We start from the raw sequence: 26,745 nt of genomic DNA on the forward strand, positions 1-26,745 counted from the left end.
AGAGAAGAAGAGAGCTAGCTCAAGATGAGCATTTATGGTTAAAACCTATGTCACTTGTTGGAGTTTGGGTTCCTTGCCGCTGTCTCCTTTGGCTTGCTTAGTTGGGGACACTTGACATTTGACTTGACATTTGATATTCAACAGTGCTTTGATCTGCCTGCATTGACACTATTCTTGAAGAGCTGCTGTGCAGCAAAAATTATGTACCAGTTATCAATGTAAAGCTGCTTTGACACAATCTGCATTGTAAAAAGCGCTATATAAATAAAGGTGACTTGACTTGACTTTTAGAAAATGACTGATGGTTTCTCTAGATTAGACTCTTATTCCTCGACCGGGATCATGTGGAGCTCTTTGAAGCTGCACTGAAACTGTAATTTGGACCTTCAACCCTTCTACATCAAAGGGAATATTTGAAAAAGCATAATAGGGACACTTTGAAATATTACATTTTGTTTTTTGAAAAAAATGTATCAAGATTAAGTGAATTTATGCTTAAAAATAGAACAAATATCTGCCAATGGGGTCAGAAAAATAAGCTTAAATCAAAGGGAAAACAGTGCAGCCTACCGAGAGAATGTGTTTGTGGATCAGCTGTGGAAAATAAAAGCAGATGAGTTTTGAATTATAGCTTGTTCGCCGCGTCAGGACGGCCTGTCAATATCAGGCAGAAAAGCATTTCAAGGGCTCGACTTTGTTTTGGTTCACCTCTGATTACCATCATAATCTAGCAAACGTTCTCTGCAGTTCACACACACACACACACACACAGTCTTTGTGCTTGACGTTGTGATTGCCTTGTATTTAACACTCTCTCTGTGTGGCTTTTCTAGCACAAAATGCTTCTCCAATACCGATCACAGCAGAACGCGGCTCATTTCAATCTGTGAAAGGCATTTTTTTGATTCCATCAGCAGAAAGCTCCGTCAGCCGTGACAAAGGCCATTCGATAACGCACGCGGGGAGGGGGAGAACATTCACGCCTTTCAGCAGGTTTTAAGAATATTTAGAGGTCTTTTGGGCACTGACGTTAAATTTGCATTTAAATTTAGCATTCAAGATGTAAAATTCACCTTGAATAAAAACCATTATTGGCGTTTAAGGGAAGCTCTGCTGATGTGTTAACCTTTAGAAGCACTGATAAACCGCAGTGTTGTGTTTGAAAAGCAGGTGCGAAATGCAGGAAAGTGGACGTTTACTGACGGTAAATAGGATGTAATCGCCTCGTTCGCAGCTTGTTGACCTTAATGCTGATCTGTATGCATCTTCTGATGGTTGCCAGATCCTCAGTCAGACGGGAATTTGATCACTGATCCAAATTAAAATCAGCAGTAAATTGGAGCAGCTGATTGCTTGAGCGCCACTGAGAGTTTCTGTAATGCTGAAGGACACACTCAGGATGCGTTTACACCACAACGGTGTACTAAAAACAGAAAAGCTTTTCCTTTGCGTTTTTAAAAAAGTTTTACGTAGGCTACAGACGACGATGTTGTCATACGATCCCCGTTCACACAGATCCAAGAAAAAGGCTAAATTGACTGTATTCTGCAGCCAGGCCAGTAGATGGCGATGTTACTTTGTAAAGAAACATTTCTCACCTATAGACTTAACATGTAATACGGACGCGCAGGACACCCGTTTTCACAAATTTGCATTTTTGTAGTTAACATTGAGACAATAACGGTATTGTTTTCAAAAACTTGCACTTTGAATCCCATTTTCAAAAGTTGTCGTGTAAATAAACGGCTAAAATGCAGAAAAAGTTTTAGTTTGGAAACAGCGTTGTGTAAAAGATCTCTCAGTCTATACATCACTTTTGCTCTTATAACATACTTATTCCTTGTGTGTTTTGTATGGAAGCTTGTTTCCACCACAGAATAAAAAAATAAAAAAGGTAATTGCGACTTTTTATCTCACAATTTTGACTTTATATCTTACAATTGCGACTATTTTATAACTCACAATTACGACTTTTTCCTCGCACTTTATCTCACAATTTATTTATCTCACAATTCCGACTTTATATCTTGCAATTCTGACTTTTTCTCACAATTCTGAGTTTATATCTCGCAATTCTGACGTTATCTCACAATTTTGACTTTATATCTTACAATTGCAACTATTTTATATCTCACAATTCCGACTTTTTCTCACAATTTTGACTTTTTTCTCGCACTTTATCTCACAATTTGTTTATCTCACAATTCCGACTTTATATCTTGCAATTCCGACTTTATATCTTGCAATTCCGACTTTTTCTCACAATTCTGAGTTTATATCTCGCAATTCTGACCTTATCTCACAATTTTGACTTTATATCTTACAATTGCGACTATTTTATATCTCACAATTCCGACTTTTTCTCGCAATTCTGACCTTTTCTCGCAATTCCAAGTTTATATCTTGCAATTCCGACTTTTTTCTCACAATTCCAAGTTTATATCTTGCAATTCTGACTTTTTCTCACAATTCTAACCTTATATCTTGTAATTCCGACTTTTTTCTCACAATTCCAAGTTTATATCTTGCAATTCCGACTTTTTCTCACAATTCTGAGTTTGTCTCGCAATCCTGACCTTTTCGCGCAATTCCAAGTTTATATCTTGCAATTCCGACTTTTTTCTCACAATTCCAAGTTTATATCTTGCAATTCCGACTTTTTCTCGCAATTCTAACCTTATATCTTGTAATTCCGACATTTTTCTCGCAATTCTGAATTTATATCTTGCAATTCCGACTTTATATCTCACAATTTCGACTTTTTCTCTCAATTCCGACTTTAGGGAATTTAATTAAATATGCACAGAATTAAATAGGCATGGTAAAGATGACATAATGTAGTATACTAATGTTTGAATGTTTATGATGGCATAATGCATGCTTAAAATAGCAGTAGGTGGTATACAGTAAATGTTGTGTGGTATTTTAGTACAATATTCTGAACAGAGCTTCAGTCCTCTACCTCTGTAAACTCTCACAACTCTTCTGCTGGATTTTGATAATTGCAGACACAAAATTGCCACCTCATTTTTCCCCCGTTTCTAATTATTGAGCTCTTCAGCGTTGACAGCTACAGGGAACCAGAAAACACTCACACACACACACACACACACACACACGGTGAGCAGCTGAACATTGGTGTGCAATTACACTCCTGCAATTACAGCTCTATTGTAAAGCATGGCATTATGGGGGATTTGCTCTCCATTGCAATTAAAAAAACGGGACAAATCTCCTTCCACATGCGTATGCAATTTAGATATTGTGTCACACACTGAGGGCAGGAATTCTCATAAAGTTTGAAGACCTGAAGTTTAATGTGCGTTAGGAAGCTTTAAAATAAGAGACATTAACTAAGATATAAGGTGACATCATATTTCTTCTTTTAATTATGCCCTCAACAACTGTCATTTTTATTGAAGATCCAAAACTTGGGAATTTAAATATCTCGCAATTCCAACTTTATAACTTGCAATTCTGACTTTATAACTCACAATTCCGCCTTTATATCACACAATTCCGACTTTATAACATCTCACAATTCCGACTTTATATCTCGCAATTCCGACTTTATAACTCAGAATTCTGACTTTATATCACACAATTCTGACTTTATATCACACAATTCCGACTTTATATCACACAATTCCGACTTTATAACATCTCACAATTCCGACTTTATATCTCGCAATTCCGACTTTATAACTCAGAATTCTGACTTTATATCACACAATTCCGACTTTATATCTCACAATTCCGACTTTATATCTCACAATTCCGACTTTATAACTCACAATTCTGACTTTATATCTTGCAATTCCGAATTTTATATCTCGCAATTCTGACTTTATATCTCACAATTCCGACTTTATATCTCACAATTCCGACTTTATATCACACAATTCTGACTTTATATCACACAATTCCGACTTTATAACATCTCACAATTCCGACTTTATATCTCGCAATTCCGACTTTATAACTCAGAATTCTGACTTTATATCTTACAATTCCGACTTTATATCTCACAATTCCGACTTTATATCTCGCAATTCTGATTTTATATCTCGCAATTCCGACTTTATATCTCACAATTCCGACTTTATATCTCGCAATTCCGACTTTATATCTCACAATTCTGACTTTTTTCTCACAATTCCGACTTCATATCACACAATTCCGACTTTATATCTCACAATTCCGACTTTATATCTCGCAATTCCAAGTTTATAACTCAGAATTTTGACTTTATATCACACAATTCCGACTTTATCTCACAATTCCGACTTTATATTTTGCAATTCCGACTTTTTTCTCGCAATTCTGACTTTATAACTCACAATTCCGACTTTATATCTCACAATTCCGACTTTTTTAACTCGCAATTCCGACTTTATATCTTGCAATTCCGACTTTATATCTCACAATTCTGACTTTATATCTCGCAATTCTGACTTTATATCTCACAATTCCGACTTTAAATCTCACAATTCCGACTTTATATCACACAATTCTGACTTTATATCTTGCAATTCCGACTTTTTTCTCGCAATTCTGACTTTATATCTTGCAATTCTGACTTTAAATCTCACAATTACGACTTTATATCACACAATTCTGACTTTATATCTTGCAATTCCGACTTTATATCTCGCAATTTCAACCTTTTTTCGCAATTCTTTCTTCATATTTCTTATTTTAGTTATGCCCTTAACAACTGTCATTTTTATTTAAGAACCAAAACTTGGGAATTTAAAGTGTACTTTTCTAGAAATGGAAAACTCACAGAAAAGTTCTAATGATATTTTAATAATTTTTTTTTTTCTAGATACATCAGTCTTTAAAATATTTTATCAGGTAGAAATTGCTATGTGTGTAAAAAATTATTTTTAAAAGTCCTACAAGAACAAATGTGGGCGGGGCTTGATTTTGTCTGTGGGGAATTGATTGAATGGTTGTGGTTTGCTATTGGTGGATCTCATGTGAGTGACAGGTTGCCCCGCCCTCGAGATGTCAATTTTGATTTCATGGTGACTTCAATGAACACATTCTGTGATATTCTAACTCTGTGCTGAAGAATATTTGACATTGTCTGTCGACACACACAGAGCTGCTAAAGCAGATTATTTCAAGTTAAACTGCGACTTCTACTGTTAAATGATGTGAGGGAGAATGTTTCTATATCTCTCTCACACACACACACACACACACACACTTGACATTTCCCTCACAGCGTGCCGTGTTAGATGACCTCGCATCTCTGTGAGCGTGACGAAGAAGGTAGTGACCCAGTACGAATGGCCACTGCAGGGAGTGTGTACACACACAAACACACACACACACACACACACACACACACACACACACACACACACACACACACACACACACTTACGCTCTCTATGGAGTCTTTAGCCATCTGGCTACATGCTGAATTGTTCGACTTTACATGAGGTCTGAAATAAACGCTCCCTCCTGTGAAACTCAAGAGCTGTAAAACTGTTCTGATCTGAGCGAGGAGAGATCTTACTAACACAGCAACCACGAGAGATTAACCCGCTCACATTCAATCAGCTCCACCTGAAGTTACCCGTTCAATACTAGTTAAACTCCACGACTGTCGACCAGCACAGAAAACAGTCCAGACTCCCTCAGTCAACACAATATGTTTGTTTTCATTCACCGAGGGATGAGTCGAAATGATTTTCTGTGCTAATCGACATCATGTCAACAGATGCCGCAGAGAGTTTCATTTGTGCTGAAGCCATGCACTTGAGAATGAAGATCACTGTCTTTCTGCTTCAAAATTACACATTCATTTCAATGTTTTACTTGCATTTCTTTGTAATTTATTGTGAAATTTATTAGTAATTTCAGAGTGAAAATAGTTTCAAAGTAATCTTGCGCTATTTTTGTTTGTTTATTCTTATGAATTTTTTTTTTTTTATTATTCTAAAGCACTGTGCATTAATAAATCAGTCCAGTGGTTAATTGTTTATTATTTATTTGATTTTATACTTAAAATTCCGACTTTATATCTCACAATTCCGACTTTTTTCTCGCAATTCTGACTTTATATCTCGCAATTCTGACTTTATATCTCGCAATTCTGCCTTTTTTCTCGCAATTCCGACTTTATATCTCGCAATTCTGACTTTTTTCTCACAATTCCGACTTTTTTCTCGCAATTCCGACTTTTTTCTCTTAATTCTGACTTTTTTCTTGCAATTCTGACTTTATATCTCGAAATTCCGACTTTATATCTTGCAATTCTGACTTTATATCTTGCAATTCCGACTTTTTTCTCGCAATTCTGACTTTATATCTCGCAATTCTGACTTTATATCTCGTAATTCCGACTTTTTTCTCGCAATTCCGACTTTTTTCTCTCAATTCTGACTTTGTCTCGCAATTCCTACTTTTTTCTCACAATTCTGACTTTTTTCTTGCAATTCTGACTTTATATCTTGAAATTCCGACTTTATATCTCATAATACCGACTTTATATCTCACAATTCTGACTTTATATCTCATAATACCGACTTTATATCTCGCAATTCTGACTTTATATCTCGCAATTCCGACTTTATATCTTGCAATTCCGACTTTTTTCTCGCAATTCCAACTTTATATCTCGCAATTCTGACTTTATATCTCGCAATTCCGACTTTTTTCTCGCAATTCTAACGTTATATCTCGCAATTCCGACTTTATATCTCGTAATTCCGACTTTTTTCTCGCAATTCTGACTTTGTCTCGCAATTCTGACTTTGTCTCGCTATTCCGACTTTTTTCTCACAATTCCGACTTTTTTCTCACAATTCTGACTTTTTTCTTGCAATTCTGACTTTATATCTCGAAATTCTGACTTTATATCTCGTAATACCGACTTTTTTCTCGCAATTCAAACTTTATATCTTGCAATTCCGACTTTTTTCTAACAATTCTGACTTTATATCTCGCAATTCTGACTTTTTTCTCGCAATTCTGACTTTTTTCTCGCAATTCTGACTTTTTTCTCGCAATTCTGACTTTTTTCTCGCAATTCTGACTTTATATCTCACAATTCCGACTTAACATCTCGCAATTCCAAACTTTTATATCTCTTTATATCTCAATTATATCTCAGTTACTCTAATGACTGCTAGTTGACATGCAAAGTTACATAGTTGGTAGAATGTCTAAAGTGGACTATCAAAATAAGGTGTCAAAGTTTGAAGGCAAAATAGTTTATTATAGTTTATTATTATTATTATTATTATTAAGAATGCAAAATAACTAGAAGTGGTTAATTGTTTATTATTGATTTGATTTTATACAGTATGTTCAAAACTTCTGGATGCAGATCAGCGTGTTTTTGTGATATTTTAACATCATTTCCTGTCTAAACATTCTGTTAACAGGGAATTATTAATTATCCATTTGCTTTTCTGCAGAAAGCTCTAATTGTTTTTAATTTAATTGATCAAAATACTGCAATAAATTCCATTAGAGGGCCTGAAGACTCGTGTGCGGCTGCCATTATCAGGTAATGACAATTACACTGAAGGGTTGTTCAATTAAACTCTCCACATTCACAGGCTCGACTCGCCTTTAAAGAAGATGGAAAACAGCGCTTCATCTTAATGCAGCAAACGGTGTGGAATGTCGCTTGGGAGGAATTCAAATGTTCATTATCAGATGTACTGAGGTAAACAAATGTCTGTTTTCTTGTTGTTTCCGCAACTGTTCACAATGTTTTTCTGCTGGAAATAACAGATAAAATCAGCCACATTCACACTGGAAAGTTTTGGGAGTAATAACCAATATATGTGTACTTTCTTGTTAAATGTGTTGTATGTTTTTTTTTTAAGTAATTAAAAAAAGACAATAATGTCAGTGCAGTCAAATCAATAATATTACTGAATATTAAAAGTCTTTTAAACCCAATCAATGTGCATGATTGCATTTATGCATTTGGCAGATGCTTTTATTCAAAGTGACTTGCATTGCATTAATGATATATTTAATCAGTTCATGCATTCCCTGGGAATCGAACCCATGACTCTGGCGTTGTTTGCACCGTGATCTACGGTTCGAGTTACGGGAAGGATTTGTGTTGCAAAATCAACAGTCAGTGGAGTGACACTGTATTTAACTGCAGTGTGAATTATTCTCTCTCTCCCTCTCTCTCTCTCTCTCTCTCTCTGTTCATCTGCATTGCAGTGCTGCGGGACAGATCGGGGCTTTAAGGTGTCACTGGTGTCATGGGAAGTTAATTATACCCCTGCTGCCCCTGGCTGCTCTTCTTCTGCCGTTCCTCTTCTCCTGTTTTCCTCATCAGACAGGGCTTCAGGGTCTTCAGGTACGGATGCGTTTGGAAAGCTTGCTGGGAATTTATTTGCCCCGGAGTTCCTCACACAGACTGTCGGTCTTCTGCTCCTGATGGCCATTTGATAAAGAAAGGGATTAATGTCACTCGACTCACGCTTCTCCGGGTTAGAGGAGACGTTTAGACTGAGAAATGGAGAAAGAGACGGACCGTTTAAGACTTTGCTCCTTAAAGGAATAACAGAATCTGTGACACATGCCACATAAGTGGAAATAATTTTCCACTTATTATTCAGCAGTTGTGAAAATGAACAAAAATCAGGTTTAAATGTGAAATGCAAAACTTGTCAAATCATAATACAGATTGTGTCAAAGCAGCTTCAACAAAACAATATGATCAAAAGTCACAGCACGATTTTTCATCACTTTGACTCAACAAAACATAAATACAAAACCTGTGCTAAATAGAAGAAAACAAGTTAACAAAAAGATTGAATCCAATATTAGGTGATACATTTTTTAGTTATTTGTAGTTTTGTAGTTTTAGTAATTTGTAGTTTCTACATTTTCATTTAGTTTAATTTTTTCATATTTTAGCTTTATTTCGATTCATTTTTAAATGCAACAGTTTCAGAATTTCATTCTCTCCTTGTTCAAGTAGATCTGTCGAGTGAACTGACTTAAAGAAACTCACGATTCTGTCAGTAAATATCATATTTCTTGCCACATGAATGTGTGCGAACAGGTGCGGACGTGTTTATATGATTATATTTGGAAGATTGGTAAAGTGTTTAAACTACTTAAAAACAACCCAAGTTGTGCTGAAATATGGACAAACCCAGTGATTGGGTTGTTTTGACCCAGCGATTGGGTTAAATGTTTGCTGGGTAGTTTTATTTAAGTCAACTATTGTTTAAAAATGACTATATGTCTGCTTAAAATGAACCCAAAATATGTTGTAAATTAAAAATGAGACATAATTACTAGAGGCAACAATAATAATCAAAAGGTGAACATTTCTTAATAAGCAATTTAATATTTTTTGTTTCATTATTAATCACTAAACATTAATAAATGTTCATTTCCAACATATTTTGGGTTCATTTTAAGCAAGAAATACAGCAATTTTTAATCAATAGTTGAGTTAAATAAAACTACCCAGCAAACATTTAACCCAGTCACTGAGTTTGTCCATTTTCAACCCAACTTGTGTTGTTTTTAACCCAGAATTTTTAGAATGTAAGAAAACTTAAAAGATGAATTGGTCTGAAATCAAAGTGTCGTTCTAAAACACTCGCTGCACTTCATTATATGATGGTACTATATTTCGCAGAAGGAATATAGTGTTACCAATTTACTGCTCTCACTGTTATCATCCCTCTCTATTATGTATTCATACTTTCCCATTTTGTCTTTTTAACACAAATAGTATCATTACTCTCTCTGACTGTCTCTCTCTCTCCCGCAGGCAGCTGTGTGTCTGCTTATGAGTGATGAGGGTAATTCACCCAAACAGCCACACGATCATTTCACCCCCTCACACACACACACACACACACACACACACACACACACACACACACACACTCACTCACCCTCACACACACACACACACACACACACACACTCACTCTCTCTAAGTGGAGGCATTTGTTGCGTCGTCTCCTGCAGTGTCATGTTCACTGAAGAGTTTATCATATTTAAAAACAGATTTACACCCAAACGAGAAGCAAATTGTTTCTCTGAGATGAGAGGCAGAAACACGAAATAATTGTTCATCAGTAATTGTGAGACATGCGGGTCTCTCGTGAGCAGAACGGATGCCGCTGAGGTTCAGCTGTCGCTCGTGAGCGTGAGTTTGTGTTTTAATGATGTCCGGCCTGGTAAAGATGATTGTTTTAACCCTCAACATTGGGTAGAACATTGTTGTTGAGACATTGGTTTCCATGCAATTTGACACTAAAACGTATAAAATGTGTGATTAATCTAAAAAAACATCCCAAAACAAATCTGCAAATTCTATTATATGCTGTATTAACTGGGGCAAGATTTGATTTTGATGCCGTTTGGTAAACTACATCACAATAATCAAAGGATGGAAGTATTAGTTAAGAAACGATTTCTGAGATCGATGTAAGATACTAATTCCAATGTTGATTTTGCCTAAAACATGATTAATGTTTGATTTGAAAGAAAGTTCAGAATCAAGCCATTCATCAAGATATTTAATAGTATCAACACAGGAACAAGTTTTGGATTTAAGTTTCTGTCTAGAACCAAAAATCATAATATATGACTTGGTTTTATTAAGCACTAATTTGTTAGCCAATCTTGTAAAGTATTAAAATCAGAGATATTGAATTTGTATAAAATCTGAATTGGATGCATATATGAGGGTATCAGCAGCATAAAGTTGAACCTGACAATTTTTGAGAATTAATGGTAGATTATTTACATAAATAGTAAAAAGAAGTGGTCCCAGTATTGAACCTTGAGGCACACCTCTTTATTTCTGTTCTGAAGATATTAAAGGGTTAGTTCACCCAAAAATGAAAATAATGTCATTTATTACTCACCCTCATGTCGTTCCACACCTGTAAGACCTTCGTTCATCTTCAGAACACAAATTAAGATATTTTTGTTGAAATCCAATGGCTCAGTGAGGCCTGCATAGCCAGCAATGACATTTCCTCTCTCAAGATCATATTTAACATATTTAAATCAGTTCATGTGAGTACAGTGGTTCAATATTAATATTATAAAGCCGCGAGAATATTTTTGGTGCGCCAAAAAAACAAAATAATGACTTATTTAGTGATGGCCGATTTCAAAACACTGCTTCAGGAAGCTTCGGAGCGTTATGAATCTTTTGTGTCGAATCAGCGGTTCGGAGCGCCAAAGTCACGTGATTTCAGCAGTTTGACACGCGATCCGAATCATGATTCGACACAAAAGATTCATAACGCTCTGAAGCTTCCTGAAGCAGTGTTCTGAAATCGGCCATCACTAAATAAGTCGTTATTTTGTTTTTTTGGCGCACCAAAAATATTCTCGTGGCTTTATAATATTAATATTGAACCACTGTACTCACATGAACTGATTTAAATATGTTTTTAGTACATTAATGGATCTTGAGAGAGGAAATGTCATTGTTCAGGCCTCACTGAGCCATCGGATTTCAACATCGGATTTTCTTCCCTATTGTGCCGCATATCCAAGTGAAACGCTTCACAAACAAGAACAAATGTAGGGCGAAATGATTTTATCTGTGAGGAATTGATTGGATGGTTGTGGTTTGCTATTGGTGGATCTCATGTGAGTGACAGGTTGCCCGGCCCTCATCATCAGAGAAGAGAAGAGATGCTGCAAGAGGGAGAAGAAGATATTCTGATTTAAGATTACTTACTTAGGCACATGAATTTGCATAGATAAATAATTTAACTTTAATTTTTACTGGAAGCAAGACAAAAACACTCATTAAGAGCCTTTTTGTCAGTTTTGTCATTAATCAAAGGAGCTGAATGGAATTACTCCAGTGTTTTTTCAAAGGAATCCTCCCTTTTCCTCTTGAGAATTGGGTCTTTCTCGTTCAGACAGTCCATTGGTTCAGGCTGAATGATCTGTCGTCTCTCATTCGCTCAGCTTTCATTCTGTCCCAGCTGTCCTCCGGCGGGACCGGCCCGCAGAACCTCTGCTGTCTCTGCTGATCGCGCGCTTAAGTGACAGCGCACACAGAGATAACCAGAGTACTGACAATCCCAAATAACTCACGGATCACTGACCCGCGCGCTGAGGAAATTTACGGCGGATCACGGCGAGGTTTTGTCGCTGAGGGGAAGAGGAAACTGTAATTGTTGAAGAGAAACATCAAGGTTCTGATTTTGTTCAAAGTGAGCAAAGCATCAAGATGTGAATCATTATTATCAGGCTTTTTGAAAGACTTCATGTAGGCAATATAGAGTAAAATGCTAGGTAAGTTTTTGAATATTTAACAAAAATTTTCCAATATTTAACAAACAATTCAATGGACGGGGCGGTCCTAGAGGAAAAGTTGCTCAGAATGAGGAGTTCTACCATCTGGTACGAATGTCGTGGGTCGCGTGAGATACAATCCTTTATGCACTGCATTAACACGAAGGCACCCCCCAGTGGTTGATTTCTTTTGAATTTCTCACAGACCTCTAGGGCCGTGAGTCAAACAGGCCCAGTGAGTTTCGTTCCGGTCGGCCTCCGTTAACCTTGTCTGATAGCTGCTCAAACTTCATTGGCCGACTGCGGTCGTGTTTTTCGAGATATGCAAATGTCCTCATAGACAATCGCAGCACGTTGGACTAAGACACCACATGCCAGTTTTCAAGTCAATCGGACTGACTGTTGCGAAGCTATAGCTGTTTTCGTGTTTTTTCATTTTATAGTGCCACCAAGTGGCCAGTTGCCACGTCCTTTTTCAAGCGACCACAGACTGAGTCCATACATATGTGTACCAAGTTTGATTAAATTATCTCATTCTGTTTAAGAGGGATAGACATTTTAGTAAAAGTGGCCACGCCCACTTTGAATGTTTTGGCATTTTGTTGCGAACGTGAATCGAAATTTTGACTTTTTTTGATTATTCTCAGACTCCAGAGAATCTTTCTGCACTGGTTTGGTTCTGATCAGGCGGAAAACCTAGGACTAGTTCGCAAAAGTTGGTATTTGAAATAATCTCCAATATTTAACGAAGGATTTGATTGGCAGCGGAGTTCCTAGAAGCAAAGCTGCTCAGAATAAGGAGTTCTACCATTTGGTATGAATGTTGTGGGTGTGTGCAAAAAATCACATGATATACAATCCTTTACGCACATGAAAAATGTGAAGGCGCCCCCCAGTGGCTGATTTATTTGAATTTCTCACAGACCTCTAGGGCCGTGAGTCAAACAGGCCCAATCAGTTTCGTTCCGATCGGCCTCCGTTAAACTTGTCTGATAGCTGCTCGAACTTCATTGGCCGACAGCGGCCAAGTTTTTCGAGACACATGAATGTCCTAAAAGTCAGTCTTGGCACGTTGGACAAAGACATCACATGCCAGTTTTCAAGTCAATCGGACTGACTGTTGTGTAGCTATAGTATAGCTATAGTTTTCGTGTTTTTTCATTTTATAGCACCACCAAGTGGCCAGTTGCCACGTCCTTTTTCAAGCGACCACAAACTGAGCCCATACATAGGTGTACCAATTTTGATTAAATTATCTCATTCTGTTTAAGAGGAATAGACATTTTAGTAAAAGTGGCCACGCCCACTTTGAATGTTTTGGCATTTTGTTGCGGACGTGAATCAAAAGTTTGACTTTTTTTTACTATTATCAGACTCCAGAGAATCTTTCTGCACTGGTTTGGTTTTGATCAGGCAAAAAACCTAGGACAAGTCCGCAAAAGTAGGTTTTTGAAATAATCTCCAATATTTAACGAAGGATTTGATTGACAGCAGCGGTCCTAGAGGCAAAGTTGCTCAGAATGAGGAGATCTATCATGTGGTATGAATGTCGTTGTGCGAAAAATCGTGTGATATACAATCCTTTACCCCCTGGTGGCTAATTTCTTTCAAATTTCTTGTCAAACAGGCCCAGCGAGTTTCGTTCTGGTCAGCCTCCATTAACTTTGTCTGACAGCCACTCAAATTTCATTGGCCGATGGCGGCCGTGTTTTTTGAGATATGCAAATGTCCTCATAGATAATCACAGCACCTTGGACAAAGACTTTGTTTGCCAATTTTCAAGTCAGTCGGATTGACTGTTGTGTAGCTATAGCCGTTTTCGTGTTTTTTCATTTTATAGCGCCACCAAGTGGCCAGTTGCCACGTCCTTTTTCAAGCGACCACAGACTGAGCCCGTACATAGGTGTACCAAGTTTGATTAAATTATCTCATTCCGTTTAAGAGGGATAGACATTTGAGTAAAAGTGGCCACGCCCACTTTGAATGTTTTGGCATTTTGTTGCGGACGTGAATCAAAATTTTGACTTTTTTTGATTATTGTCAGACCCCAGAGAATCTTTCTGCACTGGTTTGGTTCTGATCGGGCAAAAAACATAGGACAAGTTCGCAAAAGTAGGTTTTTGAAATAATCTCCAATATTTAACGAAGGATTTGATTGGCAGCGGCAATGTGGACAAAGACACCACATGCCAGTTTTCAAGTCAATCGGATTGACTGTTGCGTAGCTATAGTATAGCTATAGTTTTCATGTTTTTTCATTTTATAGCGCCACCAAGTGGCTAGTTGCCACGTCCTTTTTCAAGCGACCACAGACTGAGCCCGTACATAGGTGTACCAAGTTTGATTAAATTATCTCATTCCGTTTAAGAGAATAGACATTTTATGTTTTGGCATTTTGTTGTGGATGTGAATCAAAATTTTGACTTTTTTTTACTATTATCAGACTCTAGAGAATCTTTCTGCACTGGTTTGGTTCTGATCGGGCAAAAAACATAGGACAAGTTCGCAAAAGTAGGTTTTTGAAATAATCTCCAATATTTAACGAAGGATTTGATTGGCAGCGGCGTTCCTAAAAGCAAAGCTGCTCAGAATAAGGAGTTCTACCATTTGGTATGAATGTTGTGGGCGTGTGCAAAAAAATCACATGATATACAATCCTTTACGCACTTGAAAAATGTGAAGGCGCCCCCGGTGGCTGATTTATTTGAATTTCTCACAGACCTCTAGGGCCGTGAGTCAAACAGGCCCAATCAGTTTCGGTCTGATCGGCCTCTGTTAAACTTGTCTGATAGCTGCTCAAACTTCATTGGCCGACAGCGGCTGAGTTTTTCAAGATACATGAATGTCCTAAAGGCAGTCTTGGCACCTTGGACAAAGATACCACATACCAGTTTTCAAGTCAGTCGGATTGACTGTTGCGTAGCTATAGCCGTTTTCATGTTTTTTCATTTTATAGCGCCACCAAGTGGCCAGTTGCCACGTCCTTTTTCAAGCGACCACAGACTGAGCCCGTACATATGTGTACCAAGTTTGATTAAATTATCTCATTCCGTTTAAGAGGAATAGACATTTTAGTAAAAGTGGCCACGCCCACTTTGAATGTTTTGGCATTTTGTTGCGGACGTGAATCGAAATTTTGACTTTTTTTAACTATTATCAGACTCCAGAGAATCTTTCTGCACTGGTTTGGTTTTGATCAGGCAAAAAACCTAGGACTAGTTCGCAAAAGTAGGTTTTTGAAATAATCTCCAATATTTAACGAAGGATTTGATTGACAGCGGCGGTCCTAGAGGCAAAGTTGCTCAGAATGAGGAGATCTACCATGTGGTATGAATGTTGTGGGCTTGTGCGATTCCTTTACGCATGTGAACAACACAAAGGTGCCCCCTGGTGGCCAATTTCTTTCAAATTTCTTGTCAAACAGGCCCAGCGAGTTTCATTCTGGTCAGCCTCCATTAACTTTGACTGACAGCCACTCAAATTTCATTGGCCGATGGCGGCCGTGTTTTTTGAGATATGCAAATGTCCTCATAGACCATCACAGCACCTTGGACAAAGACTCCGTTTGCCAATTTTTAAGTCAATCGGACTGACTGTTGCGTAGCTATAACCGTTTTCTGTTTTTTCATTTTATAGCGCCACCAAGTGGCTAGTCGCTGCCTCCTTTTATACACGACCACAGACTGAGCCCGTACATAGATGTACCAAGTTTGGTGGAATTATCTCCGTTCAAGAGGGATAACCGTTTTGGTAAAAGCCCACTTCGAATGTTTTGGCGTCCCGTCGCAGACGTGAATCGATATTTCAACTTTTTTCAATTATTATCCGACTCCAGAGAATCTTTCTGTACTGGTTTGGTTCTGATCAGGTGAAAAACCTAGGACTAGTTTGCAAAAGTAGCTTTTTAAAATAATCATTCTGCGCTAGCAACGCCAAAGTCATGGGTTCGACTCCCAGGGAATGCAAGAACTGAACAATGAATACAATGTAAATCACTTTGGACAAAAGCATTATTGTGAATGTCACAGACTGTGAACAATTCAAAGTGCTTCACACCAGAATGAAAAACACAGACGTAATAACATCGAGTTAAGATCATGGGTTAATTAAAAACGGATTAAATGACGGGATAAAAAGGGAAGTAAAGGATAGATGTTGCCAAATAACTCATGTGTGCGCAGGTGATAAAAATCCATTATATTCTGGAGTGAAGAGACGACCGTGCCAAGATTCCTCCTGTATGAAGACCATTAACATCACATTATGCAAATGGTAATAGCCAAATGCATGTCGAGGGGTAAAGGCCAATCGCGGCACATTTACCAGTCTGACTTTCATCTGCCCTGTGAAGGATGTTTTCAATTAGATTCCAGCTAATTTCACTCACACTTTCATTCACCTTCTGAAAATGCGTCTTTCAGAGCCCAAGTGGCTTCGTGTTCCAGAACTGTGGTTTAATTGTCAGCGTTCCTCGAGTTCCTGCTCCGGACGTCCTTTAAATGGATCAGCAAAGGAGCTTTGGAGCTGTTGGCTTGTTCTTTAAAGATACAGGACCATCTGAAGAGCTTTTCATGAGTGTCACTTTAGATTAAATATATTATATATATATATATATTCAGTTCAGTTCAATTCAAAATTCAATTCAATTCAATTGAGCTTTATTGGCATGACTGTGGGATGGCACAATGTTGCCAAAGCAATACATATGTAACAGGTTATACAGGTATAGACTGATAAATAAATAAATACATACATATATGTATTTATGTGTATTTATGTGTATATATATATATATATATATATACAGTACAGTCCAAAAGTTTGGAACCACTAAGATTTTTAATGTTTTTAAAAGAAGTTTCGTCTGCTCACCAAGGCTACATTTCTTTAATTAAAAATACAGTAAAAAACAGTAATATTGTGAAATATTATTACAATTTAAAATAACTGTGTACTATTTAAATATATTTGACAAAGTAATTTATTCCTGTGATGCAAAGCTGAATTTTCAGCATCATTACTCCAGTCTTCAGTGTCACATGATCCTTCAGAAATCATTCTAATATGCTGATTTGCTGCTCAATAAACATTTATGATTATTTTCAATGTTGAAAACAGTTGTGTACTTTTTTTTCAGGATTCCTTGATGAATAGAAAGTTCAAAAGAACAGCATTTATCTGAAATACAAAGCTTCTGTAGCATTATACACTACCGTTCAAAAGTTTGGGGTCAGTAAGAGTTTTTATTTTTATTTTTTTGAAAAGAAATTAAAGAAATGGATACTTTTATTCAGCAAGGATGCATTAAATCAATCAAAAGTGGCAGTAAAGACATTTATAATGTTACAAAAGATTAGATTTCAGATAAACACTGTTCTTTTGAACTTTCTATTCATCAAATAATCCTGAAAAAAAATATTGTACACACATATTTTGTACAATTGTACACATTAAATGTTTCTTGAGCAGCAGATCAGCATATTAGAATGATTTCTGAAGGATCATGTGACACTGAAGACTGGAGTAACGATGCTGAAAATTCAGCTTTGCATCACAGGAATAAATTACTTTGTCAAATATATTCAAATAGAAAACAGTTATTTTAAATTGTAATAATATTTCACAATATTACTGTTTTTTACTGTATTTTTAATTAAATAAATGTAGCCTTGGTGAGCAGATGAAGTTTATTTTAAAAAATATCTAGAAATTTATTCATTTAACAGCAGATTGAATAGCTAATCAACTTGTACACATATTCAAATAATTTAGATAAAATATGCATGATCCATCTAGTTAGTCATTTTTATGGATAAATATTTAGATCAGAAAAAGAAGATTGAAGGAAATTGTAGCTGTGCATCAGTGGATGTTTTTCAGGAGGACGTGCATTTTTCTTTTAACAAAAGAAAGGTTTTCCAACTCTAAAAATTAAGTGTTTTTTAATAATATTATTTAACAATATTTGATGTTACTGTTGCTTTAAGAAGGCTGATCCTCCCTCTCTCCCTCTCTCTATCCCTCTCTCTCTCTTTTATCCCCCCCACCAGCATTTACGAGGCAGCACGAGTGCCGGGCGAGAAACGGAGAGATTCCAGCCCTGCCAGCACGTGGAAGAAGAGGAGAAACAGAAAAGGACAAGGAAAGAGAGGAAGATGCACTCCAGTGAAGTGGAAAGGACATCAGGAGAGAGTGAAGGTCTGGAAGAGGCGAGAGATCTTTAACTGCATCGTCCCACAGAAGTAAGTGCGATAAACCAAAACATCCCTAAGGAATTGCCACTTCATTTCCGGAAGTTTGAATCTGGAGAGGAGAAAAAGTTTAACAGGCTGGATGGATGCGACGTGGGTAAATCAGCTTTGCGTAATATCTATAACTTTAAAACGAGACGTTTTCTGTTTATTATCTCATGAATAAGTCATGATCTGGCTCAAGCGGACACTAATCACGGACGAGATCGGAAAAGACAGGGAATTGCATGTAATTTGAGCGCTTAAGATAAAGGTATGATTGGAAATCACTCCTGAGGCCAACAAGACGCATGGATCTGAGCGCCGATCCGAACGCCCAGCTCAAGCAGGCACACGCGGGCGGCTTTAAGAAAGTGTGTCGGGTCGAGGAGGACAGCGCGTGTCCGTTCCCCGGGCTGCCCGCAGGTGTGCTGGAAATGAGGGTGAAGGAGGGCAGTAAAATTCGCAATCTCATGGGTTTCGCCATGGCGCGCATGCAGGACGAGGCCCGGGACGGCGCTCAAACCGGACTGAGACAGGTCGTGTTCAGCGGATCCGGACGGGCCGTCACCAAAACCATCACCTGCGCCGAGATCATGAAGAGGAAGATCGCCGGTCTCCATCAGATGACCAAACTGCAGTACAAGGGCTTACGAGAGGTCTGGGAGAGTCAAGAAGGAGGCGACTCGGAGATGACGATCCACCGAACGCTTCCGTCCATCAGCATCCTGCTCTCCAAAGACCCGCTGGACCCGCTGGAACCGGGCTACCAGCCTCCAGACGAGAGGAACGGAGGCGAGACGGCGGAGAAGCGATCTATAGACCCGTCTGACTCTCTGATGGAGCCGCAGGCGAAGAGAGTCTGTCTCTGAGGATTATGGGTGTGTTAAAGACAATCATTTCCACTGAAACTCTCTCAGAAACAGCCCACGTTTCCACTGACTGAACGATGACGACTATAACCAGCCCACTCTTAAAAATAAAGCTTCTTTCTTGGCATCGACGGTTCCGTGTAGAACCTTTAGGAATCTTTCCATTGCAAAAAAGATTCTTAAAAGGTTCTTCACACTAAGAAAAGTGTCTTCTGTGGCATCGCTGTGAAAAACCAATTCATTTTTAAGAAACATGCACGTCACGATCTTGATTTATGAGTTTCAGTCTTGGTTTTGAGCATGCAACGTCACTAATTTAATGCAAGTTTTTGATATAATCTGACAAATGCATTGGAATATTTGAAAAAAGGTGCCTGCCGAGTGCATAAATGTAATTTAAAGATTATAAAAGGTCAAATTTAAGGCAATCGGTTCATGCATATGATTTTTACTGGTTTCCCAAGACCAAATGCCCAACTCAAAACCACTTTTCTTTGGTCAGGTACCATGCAAACATCACAGATGGACATTGAAGATGATTTCAAAATGGATTGTGATGCTTATAGAGCCAGTTTTTTCTGTTTTCGTTGTGTTATTTCTTTTTCTATCTTCCCCCAGCAGCAGCATGCAACTCACCGTATTTTTCAACATCTATTGCAAGTTTATGTACAAATAAAGCGTTTGCTCCTCATGTTTTCTCTGTCTTTTTAACCGCACAGAAAGTGCCACCGTGTGCAACTTTCCTGTGATGCGTTCAAACGCTTTCATCCGGACAAAACGTTCTGTTCCGATAGAGCGGCGTGTCGTATCACAGTGTGGTGGGATGCTGATAAGTGTCTTTTGAGGGGATTTGTTTGAGGGATGCTTGATTTAATTACATTCACTCTGATAAGCCTCTACCTGCGGACTGAACTAACCTGCGTGCGGCTTCTTTAACTCTATTACATAATGTCACCATCATAATGCTCGATTGCATCTCTGAAAGCGAGATAAATCATCTTCTGTAAAAGCAAACATCTAGTCTGCGCTGGCAGAATGTTTATTCTGTTTCCCTTTGGAGAGAAAAAAAAAGCAATTTCCATCTTAAGAAGTAGAAAAACGTTTTCTGACGGGCAGAACATCATTCAGAGGTCTGTGGTCCTCATGGACAGCTAGGAATATTATTTTTCCAAGTCGACATGAAATCGACTTGCGTCCTTGTTTTGAATCTTTTATTAAAATAAAGCCTGTGAAATAGTGTCATTCGTGGTCTTATTATGTCTGTTTTCTGCTCAGCTAACAGGAAACGTTCTCAGAACGTTCTGGCAAGGTTCTCTCAACGTTATGAAGAAACGGTAACGTTAATAGAGCATTCGTTCAAAGTTATGTGGGTTTTAATAAACGTTCTCAAAATGTTAGCACAAAAACATTACAACACACCCTAAAAAATGTTGGGTTAAAACAACCCAAGTTGGGTTAAAAATGGACAAACCTATTGTGATTGGGTTGTTTTGACGCAGCAGTTGGGTTAAATGTTTGCCCAACATGCTGGGTACTCAAATATTGTTTAAAAATTACTGTATTTCTTGCTTAAAATGAACTCAATGTTGAAAATTAATATGTTTAATAATGAAACAATAAACATTTATTAAATTGCTTATTAATAAATGTTCACCTTTTGATTATTATTGTTTCCTCTAGTAATTATGTGTCTGATTTTTAATTTCCAACCTATTTTGGGTTCATTTTACGCCAGACATATAGTCATTTTTAAACAATAGTTGAGTTAAATAAAACTACCCAGCAGGTTAGGCAAACATTTAACTCAACCGCTGGGTTTGTTCATATTTAACCCAACTTGGGTTGTTTTTAACCCAGCATTTTTTTTTAGAGTGCATGCATTCTTTATGCAACTTTTTGTCTGAAACATTTAGGTAATTTTTTTTTAAATGTTACTATTTGTTTCAGAACATTGAAAAGTAACGTTCCCATGAAACATTTGCAAAATGGAATGTTCCCGTAACGTTCGTATAACCAAGAAAATTTTTTTTAAAACATTTAAACAACTGGACGTTTTGAACCTTTAGAGAAATAACATTTTCAGAACGTAATGGGAACGTTAGAAAAACGTTTTTAGAGCATGTTTTTGTTAGCTGGGTGGCCACTTTTCCAATCAAGTCTCAATATTCTGTTGGAAATACATCAGAAGTACATACTAATATCAAATTTATGTTGAATTACAGATGATTTTACAGAACAAAATCATAGATGTTTATTCATGTGATTCTTAAATGTTGTTTGGCCAAAAAGCAAAGATGGTTTTAGTAAAGTCAAGAGCAGTTTTGATGCTATATTTTCACATCTCTGCTCCAAAGATTTGTTGTGAGAGGAGAATTCAGTGACGTGTGTGTGTGCGTGTGTGTGTGTGTGTGTGTGTGTGTGTGTGTGTGTGTTAGACGCAGTGAGATGAACAACTGAGTGCTTCTGACAGAGTCACTTCATCAAAATCACAATCTACTGTTTTCTCCAAAAGAGATCACAGATTGTGTCTCTATCAGTTTCTCAGCAGCAGCATTCATCACTGAGAGCGGCAATGTGATGTTTGTGCGGCTCGTCTGCACCGAATCCTCCAGCCACGACTGAGTTTGTGCGTTTCTCTCTGTCTTACCTCAGGACGTTTCTCTTGATCGTAATGAAAATCTCTGAGGGCTGAAAACCACTTAATGCTTTCAATTTATCAAAATGTCTCAGACGTGCTTTTAATATGTGTGCACAAAACAGCCTGTGCAATCTAATTGTGCTGGTCTGCAATTCAAATGGACTTTATTAATGATAAAAAGCCGCACACTGATTTGAATCTTTTTGTCGTCCTCTCGGGTCTTTAAAGGGAAGGTTCAGATAAAAATAATTCTCTTGCAGTTACTTTTATGGAAAAAATTTGGAATACACTGCAAAAAATGATGATCTTCCTCAGTATTTTTGTCTTGTTTTCCAGCACAAATATCTAAACATTCTTAAATCAAGATGCATTTACTGGAGAAGCAAAATGACAAAATTATAAAAATACAGTGAGTTTGTAAAAATAACTTGTTTTGCCTTTTTAATGGAGATTATTTTTCTTGCCAATCTGGTAAGAAAAATAATCTCCATTAAAAAGACAAAACAAGTTATTTTTTCACACAGCTCTTTTACATACAACAACACAGCTTCATACATTTATAAGTAATTCAAGTGTAATGGACCGGTCTCTATTGTTCTGTTTCCACCGTAACGGCGATGGGAACATATTTTAACATCCCAAGTATTCTGTATCTTTTTGAATAAAATCATAAAATTATAGGCAAGGCATCAGGCGTTTCCATCACGTGAAAAGAAAGACGTGATACATGTCTAGGTGACTCACATCGTATGTTGCATTGCATAAAATTAAAGAATATACAGAATAATAACAAATGTGCACCAATTTGACAGAGCTGCACTGCTCTCTCCTGAAGAGGGTGCAAAAAGCCTGCGATAAATAACTCAACCCCTTACTTGTTACGTCTGACCCAAGATCTGGGTAACTCAAAAACTACCCAAACGCTGGGTTGTTACGTCTGACCCAGGAGCAGGTTAACACAAAAACGACCCAAACACTGGGTTATGTCTGATACAGGATCTGGGTAACACAAAAACGACCCAAACACTGGGTTGTTACGTCTGATACAGGATCTGGGTAACACAAAAACGACCCAAACGCTGGGTTGTTATGTCTGACCCGGGAGCTGGGTAATGCAAAAACGACCCAAACGCTGGGTTGTTACGTCTGACCCGGGATCTGGGTAACTCAAAAACAACCCAAACACTGGGTTGTTACGTCTGATACAGCATCTGGGTAACACAAAAATGACCCAAACACTGGGTTGTTACGTCTGATACAGGATCTGGGTAACACAAAAACGACCCAAACACTGGGTTATGTCTGATACAGGATCTGGGTAACGCAAAAACAACCCAAACACTGGGTTGTTACGTCCGACCCGGGAGTGGGGTTACACAAAAACGACCCAAACACTGGGTTGTTACATCTGATACAGGATCTGGGTAACACAAAAACGACCCAAACACTGGGTTGTTACGTCTGATACAGGATCTGGGTAACACAAAAATGACCCAAACATTGGGTTGTTACGTCTGATACAGCATCTGGGTAACACAAAAATGACCCAAACACCGGGTTGTTATGTCTGATACAGGATCTGGGTAACACAAAAACGACCCAAACACTGGGTTGTTACGTTTGATACAGGATCTGGGTAACACAAAAACGACCCAAACACTGGGTTGTTACATCTGATACAGGATCTGGGTAACACAAAAACGACCCAAACACTGGGTTGTTACGTCTGATACAGGATCTGGGTAACACAAAAATGACCCAAACATTGGGTTGTTACGTCTGATACAGCATCTGGGTAACACAAAAATGACCCAAACACCGGGTTGTTATGTCTGATACAGGATCTGGGTAACACAAAAACGACCCAAACACTGGGTTGTTACGTCTGATACAGGATCTGGGTAACGCAAAAACAACCCAAACACTGGGTTGTTACGTCCGACCCGGGAGTGGGGTTACACAAAAACGACCCAAACACTGGGTTGTTACATCTGATACAGGATCTGGGTAACACAAAAACGACCCAAACACTGGGTTGTTACGTCTGATACAGGATCTGGGTAACGCAAAAACAACCCAAACACTGGGTTATTACGTCCGACCCGGGAGTGGGGTTACACAAAAACGACCCAAAACACTGAGTTATGTCTGATACAGGATCTGGGTAACACAAAAACGACCCAATCATAGGGTTGTTACGTCTGATACAGGATCTGGGTAACGCAAAAACAACCCAAACACTGGGTTGTTACGTCTGATACAGGATCTGGGTAACGCAAAAACAACCCAAACACTGGGTTGTTACGTCCGACCCGGGAGTGGGGTTACACAAAAACGACCCAAACACTGGGTTGTTACATCTGATACAGGATCTGGGTAACACAAAAACGACCCAAACACTGGGTTGTTACGTCTGATACAGGATCTGGGTAACGCAAAAACAACCCAAACACTGGGTTATTACGTCCGACCCGGGAGTGGGGTTACACAAAAACGACCCAAAACACTGAGTTATGTCTGATACAGGATCTGGGTAACACAAAAACGACCCAATCATAGGGTTGTTACGTCTGATACAGGATCTGGGTAACGCAAAAACAACCCAAACACTGGGTTGTTACGTCTGATACAGGATCTGGGTAACGCAAAAACAACCCAAACACTGGGTTGTTACGTCCGACCCGGGAGTGGGGTTACACAAAAACGACCCAAACACTGGGTTGTTACATCTGATACAGGATCTGGGTAACACAAAAACGACCCAAACACTGGGTTGTTACGTCTGATACAGGATCTGGGTAACGCAAAAACAACCCAAACACTGGGTTGTTACGTCCGACCCGGGAGTGGGGTTACACAAAAACGACCCAAACACTGGGTTATGTCTGATACAGGATCTGGGTAACACAAAAACGACCCAATCATAGGGTTGTTACGTCTGATACAGGATCTGGGTAACGCAAAAACAACCCAAACACTGGGTTGTTACGTCTGATACAGGATCTGGGTAACGCAAAAACAACCCAAACACTGGGTTGTTACGTCCGACCCGGGAGTGGGTTACACAAAAATGACCCAAACACTGGGTTGTTACATCTGATACAGGATCTGGGTAACACAAAAACGACCCAAACACTGGGTTGTTACGTCTGATACAGGATCTGGGTAACACAAAAACGACCCAAACACTGGGTTGTTACGTCTGATACAGGATCTGGGTAACACAAAAACAACCCAAACACTGGGTTGTTACATCTGATACAGGATCTGGGTAACACAAAAACGACCCAAACACTGGGTTGTTACATCTGATACAGGATCTGGGTAACACAAAAACGACCCAAACACTGGGTTGTTACGTCTGATACAGGATCTGGGTAACGCAAAAACGACCCAAACACTGGGTTGTTACGTCCGACCCGGAGTGGGTACACAAAAACGACCCAAACACTGGGTTGTTACATCTGATACAGGATCTGGGTAACACAAAAACGACCCAAACACTGGGTTGTTACGTCTGATACAGGATCTGGGTAACACAAAAATGACCCAAACATGGGTTGTTACGTCTGATACAGCATCTGGGTAACACAAAAATGACCCAAACACCGGGTTGTTATGTCTGATACAGGATCTGGGTAACACAAAAACGACCCAAACACTGGGTTGTTACGTCTGATACAGGATCTGGGTAACACAAAAACGACCCAAACACTGGGTTGTTACATCTGATACAGGATCTGGGTAACACAAAAACGACCCAAACACTGGGTTGTTACATCTGATACAGGATCTGGGTAACACAAAAACGACCCAAACACTGGGTTGTTACGTCTGATACAGGATCTGGGTAACACAAAAACGACCCAAACACTGGGTTGTTACGTCTGATACAGGATCTGGGTAACACAAAAATGACCCAAACACCGGGTTGTTATGTCTGATACAGCATCTGGGTAACACAAAAATGACCCAAACACCGGGTTGTTATGTCTGATACAGGATCTGGGTAACACAAAAACGACCCAAACACTGGGTTGTTACGTCTGATACAGGATCTGGGTAACACAAAAGGATCTGGGTAACACAAAAACGACCCAAACACTGGGTTGTTACGTCTGATACAGGATCTGGGTAACACAAAAACGACCCAAACACTGGGTTGTTACGTCTGATACAGGATCTGGGTAACACAAAAACGACCCAAACACTGGGTTGTTACGTCTGATACAGGATCTGGGTAACACAAAAACGACCCAAACACTGGGTTGTTACGTCTGATACAGGATCTGGGTAACACAAAAACGACCCAAACACTGGGTTGTTACGTCTGATACAGGATCTGGGTAACACAAAAATGACCCAAACATTGGGTTGTTACGTCTGATACAGGATCTGGGTAACACAAAAACGACCCAAACACTGGGTTGTTACGTCTGATACAGGATCTGGGTAACACAAAAACGACCCAAACACTGGGTTGTTACGTCTGATACAGGATCTGGGTAACGCAAAAACAACCCAAACACTGGGTTGTTACGTCCGACCCGGGAGTGGGTTACACAAAAACGACCCAAACACTGGGTTGTTACATCTGATACAGGATCTGGGTAACACAAAAACGACCCAAACACTGGGTTGTTACGTCTGATACAGGATCTGGGTAACGCAAAAACAACCCAAACACTGGGTTGTTACGTCCGACCCGGGAGTGGGGTTACAC

General features: G+C 38.7%; 1 protein-coding gene across 2 annotated transcripts in view; it reads left to right on the plus strand.

Moving 5' to 3' along the window:
• The window catches only part of rpp25b (ribonuclease P and MRP subunit p25, b), a 35,611-nt gene extending 15,536 nt beyond the window's left edge, over nucleotides 1–20,075 (plus strand). The window contains exons 2-5 of one of the 2 annotated variants that reach the window (XM_048169448.1): nucleotides 7,581–7,690; nucleotides 8,206–8,344; nucleotides 9,779–9,809; nucleotides 18,333–20,075. In XM_048169448.1, the coding sequence (XP_048025405.1) occupies nucleotides 18,824–19,384 (561 nt within the window). In that variant the 5' untranslated portion in view covers nucleotides 7,581–7,690; nucleotides 8,206–8,344; nucleotides 9,779–9,809; nucleotides 18,333–18,823 and the 3' untranslated portion in view covers nucleotides 19,385–20,075. The remainder of the gene's footprint in view (nucleotides 1–7,580; nucleotides 7,691–8,205; nucleotides 8,345–9,778; nucleotides 9,810–18,332) is intronic. The other variant, XM_048169449.1, reaches the window with a different exon arrangement.
• Nucleotides 20,076–26,745: the final 6,670 nt, after the last annotated feature.

This window comes from Megalobrama amblycephala, linkage group LG19, assembly GCF_018812025.1.
Source record: "Megalobrama amblycephala isolate DHTTF-2021 linkage group LG19, ASM1881202v1, whole genome shotgun sequence".
In the NCBI taxonomy this organism is placed as follows: domain Eukaryota; kingdom Metazoa; phylum Chordata; class Actinopteri; order Cypriniformes; family Xenocyprididae; genus Megalobrama; species Megalobrama amblycephala.